Source organism: Artemia sp. Qi Xiang Cuo, chromosome 4 (assembly GCF_049724085.1).
Source record: "Artemia sp. Qi Xiang Cuo chromosome 4, ASM4972408v1, whole genome shotgun sequence".
Classification (NCBI taxonomy): Eukaryota; Metazoa; Arthropoda; class Branchiopoda; order Anostraca; family Artemiidae; genus Artemia; species Artemia sp. Qi Xiang Cuo.
In genome coordinates this window covers 39,068,337-39,079,565 of record NC_142797.1, presented here as the reverse complement: position 1 = coordinate 39,079,565, position 11,229 = coordinate 39,068,337, and the positions used below count along the sequence as shown (strand labels likewise).

Below are 11,229 nucleotides of genomic sequence, written 5' to 3'. Positions count from 1 at the left end.
TACTTGATTTTAATTCAAAATCAACAGACTATCTGTCTTGGCTTTTTCTACAATTAGCTATGTCTTGATGCTTGCAAAATACTTGATTCAATTCACTTAAATTTAAATCAAGTATTTTGCAAGCATCAGAACATAGCTAATTCTAGAAAAAGCCAAGACAGATGTCCGAATGATTAAGAGGCAAATCTGGGATAAAGGTTCCCGCTCTTGCCGAACAACTTGATATCAATTTCCATTTGTTTTGGCAAATTTTTCGATTTAGAGAATCGTGAGACTGGAAATGACTACAATATTTTCATCAGTTGCCTTAGCTGCCCCTATCGAGGTTTTTGCCTTGAACAAATCCTGTGCAGATGATTCATATGCTAGCAAAGTAAACCTGGGTGTTGGTGGTAAGTAGGCTATCTTTTAGTCCAATGATGCCACAGTCATTGAGGTTAATATAGGCCTAGCCTTCTGCTTTACTGTCACCTTTGGTGCTGGAAAGAAGTGATTGAATCCTTTTAAAAATTAATTATGTTATATACATTAGTAATTTGTACTATTTCCTAAAATATTGTCTAGTATAGATGACTGTTGTCAAGTGAAGAGAGTAACAGTCTTAGGTAAATTTCCTGATTGGGTTAGCTCACTAATGACATAGTCATTACATAAACATAATGATAATTTTTTTGTTATTCATATTAGCCTATTGACTTACAAATAAAGTCTAAACATACCACTCTATGCCTTTGTTTATGCTCTACCAATTCATTCATTATTCATACACCATATTTGCACATTAGGGGGGTGGGGGTAAATTTTATTCCTGATGTAAATGAGACATAAGTTTTAACTTTCCCCACCCCCCTAATGTGCAAATATATACCCTGAATTGGTAAATAAAGGGGTGGGGGGTGGTGGTAAAATTCATTTCTGACAAAAATCATTATTATATTAGGAAAGAGCATAAAAAATGGCATTGAGTGGTAAGTTTACTTTATTTGTAAGTCAATAATATGAATAACAAAAAATTTACCAACATAATTTGGTAAATTTTTTACAGTTCATATTATTGACTTAATAATAAATTAAACACACCACTCAGTGCCTTTTTTTTTTGCTCTCCAAATATAATAATTATTTTTGTCAGAAATGAATTTTACCCTTGCCCCTATATACCAATTCAGGGTATATATTTGCACATTAGGGGGGGGGGTGACAGTGAAGTTTAAACTTACATCTCATTTACATCAGAAATACAATTTACCACCACCACCACCCCCTAAAATGTGAATATATACTCTGAATTGGTATATATAGGGGTGGGGATAAAATTCATTTCTGACAAAAATGATCAAAATATTTGGAAAGAGCATTAAAAAAAGGCATCAAGTGGTATGTTTCCTTTGTCTCTAAGTCAATAATATGAACTGCAAAAAATTTACCAATAATTTAACCCTTTGATGGCTGAATTATGAAACTGGGATTAGAAAAATTCAGTTTTACTGGGATTTGAAATTCAATTCAAAATATATAGGGTAAGACACCCAGTAGTCGGCCACCTGCCTATTCTCGGACAGAATCTTTTATACTATTTTAATAACCAATTTACAATGAGCCGTTTGTATGTCCGAGTTTAGGCAGAATTGTCACTTGTTAGTAAATTCAAAAATAGGAGGGGCTGTACAAGTGAAACTATTTGAATTAGTAACCTACTTGTTCAGAAATTCTTCAGAAATTTTTTGATACAAAAATTAAGTTTCTAGGTGGTATAATACAGTAATTAGAGTAGTTTAAATGTCAAAAAGTTTTCAAAGTGATTAAAGTGTCCGACTACTGGGTGTCTTACCCTATTTTTATCATATACAAAACAAAATAGCTGGACCAAAGGAGAAAAAAGCTACTGCACTGACAAAAGTGATGTTAAAGTCTTTGAATCTCTTTTCGTATCTTATAAAATCTCTTCAAACTGCACTCAATCAAGCAGCTTCTCATAGCTTGACACCAGTATGAATATTTTCAAGAGATCATCCAATATAGTAGTTGTTAATATTGTCTTAATGATCTTCAGTGTGCTGAAAGATTTTTCACAGCTGACTTGAGAAAACAAAATTTCAGCAGAAATTTTTGGGCCAGAAAAACTGAAGTATAAGCAGGTGAGCACAGATTGAGCCTTAATAGCAGCTAATATGTGCAAATTATGTAGTTGTTGCACAAAATGCAGGAACTTGAATCTTGCCCATCACCCCTTCCACATTCAGCACCAAGTTCAAGTCCATCCTCCAATTCTGCACCAGACCTATCCTGGCTATTTTTATCACCCATGCTAATAATTTTGTTGTACACCGAGACAAAGCTTTTTGTTTCTGACCCTGACTTGTCATGAGAAACCTTTGCCATCTCTGCAACATTTTGAAGGGCCAACTTTGGCATTTCCCCTTGACACACAAGGCTGAATATGATGGGCTGCAACAAATATACCTAGGAAACGAGGTGTTTTTTGTCTGAAAATCTTTCTTTCAGGATTGTTGTTATTTGGTCAATTACTAACCTGAACACTTTGACTCAAAATCCCTGATCCTTAGGTTGAAAATCTTTTGCCATTTCTCCCAGCATGCACTTTTTCTTGGCAATGTAACAAGCTGGTAGCTCTGAGCTTATTTCAAGGTCCAATGAAGTGGTCTCTAGGAGGCCCTGGATCTTTCACACAAACTTGGAGGCATTTTCTTTGACACTTTTGAAGGAAATTCTCTCTAGATCCTTTCATGCTTTATCAACCATGTTCCAGGCTGTCAAAAAGTCCAATCCTTTTGTCTGGGCCAATGATCTCAAATACAGCATGAAACAAGTGAGTAGTTAGGATTGCTTTGATCTCTGTAAGGTTACTCAGCAGTGAGTTGGCTTCAGATAACTTGTTTTCAAGTCAGAAAATTCATTTCTGACAAAAATCATTATTATATTAGGAAAGAGCATAAAAAATGGCATTGAGTGGTAAGTTTACTTTATTTGTAAGTCAATAATATGAATAACAAAAAATTTACCAACATAATTTGGTAAATTTTTTACAGTTCATATTATTGACTTAATAATAAATTAAACACACCACTCAGTGCCTTTTTTTTTGCTCTCCAAATATAATAATCTTTTTGTCAGAAATGAATTTTACCCTTGCCCCTATATACCAATTCAGGGTATATATTTGAACATTAGGGGGGGGGGGAGACAGTGAAGTTTAAACTTACATCTCATTTACATCAGAAATAAAATTAACCACCACCCCCCCCCTAAAATGTGAATATACACTCTGAATTGGTATATATAGGGGTGGGGGTAAAATTAATTTCTGACAAAAATGATCAAAATATTTGGAAAGAGCATAAAGAAAGGCATCAAGTGGTATGTATCCTTTGTGTCTTAGACCTTAGTTCCACCAGTGCCTCCAGAGGCACCCAGGGCATCAAGAAGGAGCCGCCAATCTTCCCTCCGGTTTGCTGCTGCAAGTATGTCCTCCCACTGAGGTTGGATTGATGTGTGCAGGTTATGGAGATCTGTCTGGTACATTCGACACAGGGTGTTTCTGGGTCTGCCCCTGCGGCGTGGACCCGATGGATGCCAATGGATTGCTGCATTTGGTAGTCGGAGATTGTCCATACTTAGTACATGGCCAAGGTATCTCCATCGGTGGACTCTTATGATATGTGTCACAAGAGGCTGGCCAGTCTTGTCACGGATGGGTTGGTTTGTTATTCTCTGCTGCCAACGGATGTTGAGAATTCTTCTGAGACATGTGTTTTCAAAAGCAAGTATTCTTTGCTCTTGTTCCTGGTTCAGGTGCCAGGTTTTGGCAGCGTAAAGCACCACTGGCATAACATTGCTATTGAAGAGTTGTAGCTTTAGCCACATAGAGAAGCTTTGGGACCGCCATACTTTCCGTAATCTATTGAAGGCCCCATTGGCTTGGCTGATTCTTGTGAGCACTTCTTTTTTGGTCAATCCAGTGCTTTCTATTATGCTTCCCAAGTATTTGAAATGGACAACTTGCTCTATGTGTTGGTCTCCGCAAGTGATGCTCAAGGGTGAATCTGTGGTAGCCATGCATTTTGTTTTCTCATTATTTATTTTCAGGCCGACATGGCCACCTCTCTCCCTCACTTTGTCAAGGAGTTCTTGAAGTCTTTGCTTGCATGATTCTAGGATGGTGATGTTATCAGCAAAGTCTACATCACTGAGGCATGTTTCTGGATTCAGCTGGATTCCGTCTCTGCTTGAACTTTGCAGTATGTAATCAATAACAATTACGAAAAGTAGCGGTGACAAGACGCAACCTTGCTTAACTCCTGACATAATGCGGAAGAAACGGGTTTGGCCATCTGGTGTCTTTACACAGCACTTGCTATCTTCATAAAACGCAACAATTAGTGAAACCATCTTTTCAGGGATTCCGTAATGCGGTAGGATCTTCCACAGACTTTGGCAGTCTACTGAGTCAAATGCCTTCTCAAAATCGATGAATATCGTATAGATTTTGGAGCGCCATTCTCTGCTTTCTTCCGTCAGTAGCCGTAGGGTGAATATCAAGTCTGCACATGAATGGTTTGGTCTGAATCCATGTTACTCATCGCAAAGGTGTCTGTTGAGCTGCGAGCTGATTCTCTGCAGTAAAATGTGCGTCAGCAATTTGCTAGGTATGGGAAGCATGCAGATTCCTCGCCAGTTGCCTGGGAAGGACGTATTGCCTTTCTTAAAGATCCTCACAAGCGTGATGCATTTCCAATCCAAAGGTATTTTGGCGGTTGTCCAGATTACTGCAAACAACGCTGTCCAGAACTTGATGCAGGTCATAACCGTCGCTTTGATGATTTCCACGGATATCCTGTCTTTGCCAGGCGACTTCCCATTTTTCAGCTTCTTTGCTGCTGCTATAATTTCAGTGGATAACGGCGGATCCGTGCTGATATCTAAGGAAAACAGCGTTGTTGCTGGGATCTCCGGGGGATCGTCTGGTGGGGGTCTATTGAGCAGCTTCTCAAAGTGGCTGACCCAAAGTTTGTTTACGTCAGAATGCTGTGTTATCAGGATGCCCGAGGGGTCTTTTACTGGTCAACGTTGAATAGAGGATTTCTTTCCAATAATCTGATTAGTGATTTTATTGACGGCTCTTGAATCACCTCTCTCTGCTGCCTCTTCTGCCTGCGCTGCTTTTCACTCCAGCAGGTTTCTCTGGTCTTTTCTTGCACTCTTCTTTACCTCTTTATCCACGGCTCTGTATTCATCATTTCTGAGGATCTGTTGGTTGGGTGTTTGTCTTTGGATAAGTGATGCTTTTACTTTTTTCCTTGTCTCAATGAGTTCCCATGTTTGGTCAGATAGCCACTGGTCTTTTGGGCTCTTGTGGTACCCAATGGTGGCTTTCACGGCATTGTGAAAGCACAACTTTATGCTTTCCCAGTATTGATTGCTATCAGCATCATTTAGTAAAGACAAGGCTTCAAATCTATTACGCATCTCTAGTTTAAAGGCTTGGTTGAATTCCCTCAACCTCAGTTTCTCCAAGTCAAAGACTGGGTTTAAGGGAGCCTTATTTGCGTTTCTATTTCTTTTCAATTTGAGGCGGATTTTTGCTGCCATCAGATTATGATCTGAGCCAACGTCAGCTCCTCTATATCCCCTTATATCAAGTAGGCTTGATCTCCACTTCCTGCTCCAAAGACAATAGTCAATCTGATTTCGGGTATGACCATCAGGAGATATCCAAGAATATTTGTGTACATCCTGATGAGAAAATAGGGTACCTCCAATTACTTGGTTGTTAAGGAGCGCAAAGTTGATAAGTAGTTCTCCGTTTTTGTTTTGCTGGCCCAGGCCATGCTCGCCGAGAACATCTGGGGAAAATGATCGGTCGTTTCCTATTTTCGCGTTCAAGTCTCCTAAAAAACATGCTATGTCATGCCATGGTATGTCGTTTGCTATGGAGTTGAGAGCTCTGTAAAATTAGCCTTTTGCTTCGTCGGTGGCATCCTTGGTGGGTACGTAGCATACTATTACTGACAGTTTTACATGCGCGCCGATGAAACGGGCTTTCACAATTCTAGGTGACACCGGTGTCCACTGTAGTAGAGCTTGAGAAGTCTGTTTTGTCATCATTAGGGCTACTCCGTATTCACGCTTTCGCTTCAATCCACTGTATATAATGGTCACATCTCCATCCAGTTTATTTGATCTAGATCCTAGCCATCGAACTTCTGACAGAGCCAGAAGGTTGAGGTGGTAATCTTCCAGTGCTCTTAGCACTTGTTCAGTATTGGAGTCTTGAGACATTGTGCGGACGTTCCAGAAACCAAATTTGAGGTGTTGTTTCGCATTCATAAATCTTGTCCGTGGGCATACAGAGGTCGTCATCAAAAGGGGGTTCGAAAATCCGAGGCTCAAACTTGATGTTTTGGTTGCAGTTAGGATTTCCCCCGAGGACAGGCCCTTGAGGTCCCTGGTGTGGGTCGCAAGCCCACAGCCCAACCCTCCCTCTTGATCCTGGCTTGGGACAGGCTGCATACACAGGCGAGGTTATGAAACTGGGATTTTGATGGATGAATTATGAAACTGGGATTAGAAAAATTCAGTTTTACTGGGATTTGAAATTCAATTCAAAATATATATTTTGATCAGATACAAAACAAAATAGCTGGACCAAAGGAGGAAAAAGCTACTGCACTGACAAAAGTGATGTTAAAGTCTTTGAATCTCTTTTCGTATCTTATAAAATCTCTTCAAACTGCACTCAATCAAGCAGCTTCTCATAGATTGACATCAGTATGAATATTTTCAAGAGATCATCCAATATAGTAGTTGTCAATATTGTCTTAATGATCTTCAGTTTGCTGAAGGATTTTTCACAGCTGACTTGAGAAAACAAAGGGCCAGAAAAACTGAAGTATAAGCTGGTGAGCACAGATTGAGCCTTAATAGCAGCTAATAAAGACTTCTGTATAATGTTGCAGGTATTGAAGCAAGGATGCTGAATCTTGGTTCAAGTACACTATTCAACCATCTGCCAATAAAAACCAGGTTTTGTCAAGGTTTGAATGATTGGATAGGATTTTTCCACAATCCAAGGACTGTGAAATAATCTGATCTGATAATTGAGCTTTGGACCTTAGACCTTGAAGGGGTGGGACTCTGTCCAAGCTGTTGTTGCCTAAGCACCTAATTTGATCAATAATTGTGCCATTAGAAATGGTATAATGGCCGAAGCCTCAGTAGACTGACAGGCTTTTTATATCAAGAACAGTGACAGTCAGGCAAAAAATACTTCAGATCTAAGACCAACTTAGAAAAATAAGCTTTGAATCCTAGCCCAAAAGTTTAAAAAGGGGCAATAAGTTTTACTTGAACTTAGTCCTCCATATAAATGATAACGTTCTGTTTGGGTCTTTTCCATTTTGTCCATGTTCTCACAAGTTTTAAACAGATGAACATGATAGCCAAAATGTTACACTTCTTCTAAGCTAAAATCCTTTTACTTAAAAAAACAAGACATATTTGTCATTTTAAACGCTCCAGTATGTATTGGCTCTCCTACTCCTACTGGCTTGTAACAGAATCGGGAACGGCACACAAAAATCCAATCCCTGGGTCAAGTGACTATACCTCCAGTTTATATTTATCAGATTTCAGCCCACAAACAAACCTGTACGACAGCAGCATCCGTCCCTTCCTAGGGCAGGATGCTGGCTATCTATGCTAAATCTGTATGTAGGCCCTATTTTCTAATCTGTACACAGGCGAAAAATTCTCAAGCAGAAATTTTTTTGAACATAATGTCAACTGCACTTTTGTACATTGAAAAAAAAGATAAATGACTGGCCTGAACTGACCCAAAACCAACTGGCCCAGGGGGCAATTGTCCCCTTGCCCCTCGGCCCAGTCCGTCTCTGAATGAAAATGAATGTTATATTTTGATTCAGTACAAAATTTTGATCCTAAAAGTATGTTTATTTCTTTGCTATGTCATTAATGAGTTAATTGGGAAATTTACCCTGTCTTGTGCATGACCTCTTCTGGATTAAACAGGCTAGGCTAATTAAAAAAAAACAAAAAAAAATGTTAACATGTAGTGGTTGACCATTTCTGAAGGGAAAATATTAAATATTTTAAAAGAATACTAACAAAAGAGTTGTGCTATTTCATTCTCCGATACTCTTTCCAAAAATGAGGTATGAATGCACACTTGGGGCTATTGAGGAGTAAACATTATATAGGTCTGAAAACAACTTTTGAACAAAAGAGTAACATAATCCAGAAAAGGAAAAATGTATGGGAAATATATAATTTGGGCTGTATATTTGCACAATAGGGGGGGGGGGGTAGGGTAAAGTAAAATTGAGTCCTTTTAGGAATAATATAAATATTTTAGGATTTTAAAAAGTTATTTCCATAATTTCTTAGTGTTCCCCTCTCAATTGCTCAAATTGTGCATTGATACCACAAATAATATTTGTTACTCTGACAATTCACTCCTAATATGCCTCCCTGTTGTCTCAGTTATAGCCCTAAATAGTATATTTCTCTTCTTTTTTCATCTTGTGATGCATTGTAATTTTCTTTTTTTAATTAGTAACAGTTGGCCTATCCTTGACCTGTCCAAAGCATCAGGATGTAATTGAAAAAGAATTAAGAGCAGTTAGGGGTGGATCTAGAGCAAAATCTTGGAAGGGGGCGCAATGTGACAAGGGTGCCAATGAGCATAACCTTGGAGGAGGGGGGAATGTGACAAAGGTGCCAATAATTGACCAAATTGACAAATTCATTCTAAAAAATGAGTAAAATAAAGAAGAAAAACTGGGAAAGAGGGTGCCAGAAATAATCTTACCCCCCTTCTGCACCTGGATCCGCCAGTGAGAGCAGTTGATAAAAATAATATCTAAAAATGATATTAAAGTATGATAACAATAGAAGGAAACTGATAATTTAATTAATAGACAAGTGCTGCATCAAGCAGTTCATGGTAACGAACTGTAAGTAAGGAGCAACCTGGCTCAATAGTAACCGAAACTCTAACAAACGGAATGTTGATGCCAATAGATACATCAGAAGAATCAGATTTTAATGCTGATTTCCAATACATAAATTTTATCAAGTTTAGTCCTACCCATCAAGAGTTATGCACCTGAGAAAATGTGCCTGATTTTTGAAAAAAGGGGGAAACACCCCCTAAAAGCTATAGAACCTTAATGAAAATCACATCGTCAGATTCAGCGTAACAGAGAACCCTACTGTAGAGGTTCAAGCTCCTATCTGCAAAAATGTGGAATTTTGCATTTTTTGCCAGAAGAAAGATCATGGATGCGTGTTTATATTATTTTTTTTTTTCCAGGGGTGACTGTATTAACCCAGTAGTCCTAGAATATTGTGGAAGGGCTCATTCGAACGGAAATTAAAAGTTTCAATGCCCATTTTAAGTGACTAAAAAATGGAGGGCAACTAGGCCCCCTCCCATGCTCATTTTTTCCCAAAGTCACCCAATAAAAAATTTGAGATAGCCATTTTGTTCAGCATGGTCGAAAATATAATAACTATGTGTTTTAGGATAACATAATCCCCCAAAGTCCCCAGGGGGAGGGCTGAAAGTTCTGAACTTTACCCAATGTTTACATTAGCATTGGTTATTGGGGAATATACAGACATTTTCAGGGGGATTTTTTCTGGTAGTGGGGGGGGGGTTAGTCGGGGGCTATGTGGTGGAATCTTTCCATGGAGGAAGGGACATTGCTATGAAGGGGGCACTGGATGTCCCAGCATTATTTAAAAAACAATCAGAAATTAAATAAAAAAAAACTTTTTCAAATGAAAGTAAGGAACAACATCAAAACTCAAAACGAACAGAAATTATTACGTATATGATTGAGTTTGCCCCCTAGTCAATACCTTGCTCTTTAAGCCAAATATTTGTTTAGTACTTTCATAAGAGCCATTTATTCTAATTAACAGCCTTTGTGATTAAGGGGTCATTTTTAAAGAATTGGGGCGAACTCGTTAATATATGTATTAAAAATATATGAATATAGAAGTTCGTTACGTATGTTAATTCGTAAGTTACGTATATTTATTTCTAATAAAACGTTCGCAAATAGAATTAGACAACTTAAGAGAAAGCAATTTAACCAAATAAAAGTAAAATTAATATGCAAATTTTGTTTTAGTTATTGATCCATGGTGAGCCAAAATCAAAACCTGCATTAATTCAAAAACTTTTTAACTGAAAGTAAAGAGTGACATTAGAACTTAAAACGAACAGAAATTATTCCGTATATGAAAGGGGCTGTCCCCTCCTCAACCTCTTGCTCTTTACGCTAAGGTCTGACTCTTTCTCACAAATCTGTTTTTTTTTAAACAATAAAAACTTTAGCGTAAAGAGCGAGACGTTGAGGAGGGGACAGCCCCTTTCATATACAGAATAATTTCTATTCATTTTAAGTTTTAATGTTGCTCCTTACTTTCAGTTAAAAGAAACTTGTTTTTTTTATTGAATATTATAAGCAAGGATTTAATTGTTTTAGTATCTTCTCTATGTTTTTGTATAACCTAGGGCTCTAATCTAGGGATGAATAGGGTGCATTGTTAAATTTGTAACTATTATGTTTATAAAGAGCTTCAATCACAGATTAAAAATATACTGCTCTTTTTTATCATAGTATTTCCTTCTCAAGTGCAGTGACTATAGGATGTTACCTTTTTGTTCTGATTTCTCATCAAAAGTAATTTTATAATGTCATTAAAAATTCAAACAAATTTATTTTATGTATAACCTAGGACATTTTCTGGGTATTAGGGAGAGAGTGAAGGGGGTGGACCTGGGAGCAAAAGTGAATGCTAGTCTAGAATACTGCTCTTGAAATGTAATTATGAGAAGGAACTTCATGCACATTAACTTGAGTATGCTAGTTAGCTTAATTTTGTCATCAATCATTCTATGGTGGTCCCTTGTATTTCTAACCTAGGTGAAAAGGATGTCCATGATATTGATGGTATGTTTGTGAAACCCCTTGAAATTAATTCCCCTTTTCTGAGTTGGTTCACTAATTTGGGACAATTGCAACCTATGTTGTGACTTGGCCTAAGTGGCTGTTGTCATTTTTTATCAAACCAATTTTAGTGCAAAATAGTGTCAGAGTTATTTAGTTCAAAATAGTGTCAGAGCTACTACTGCTATCACTACTAGTCTAGACACTAACAACTCACTACAACACCAAG

At 37.8% G+C, this 11,229-nt stretch overlaps 1 protein-coding gene across 1 annotated transcript in view; it reads left to right on the top strand.

Annotated features, from left to right (window-relative positions):
- Positions 1 to 234: 234 nt before the first annotated feature.
- Positions 235 to 11,229, top strand: part of Got1 (Glutamate oxaloacetate transaminase 1) — a 136,162-nt gene continuing 125,167 nt past the window's right edge. The window contains exon 1 of the mRNA XM_089088298.1: positions 235 to 392. Within this exon, the coding sequence (XP_088944424.1) occupies positions 281 to 392 (112 nt within the window). The 5' untranslated portion in view covers positions 235 to 280. The remainder of the gene's footprint in view (positions 393 to 11,229) is intronic.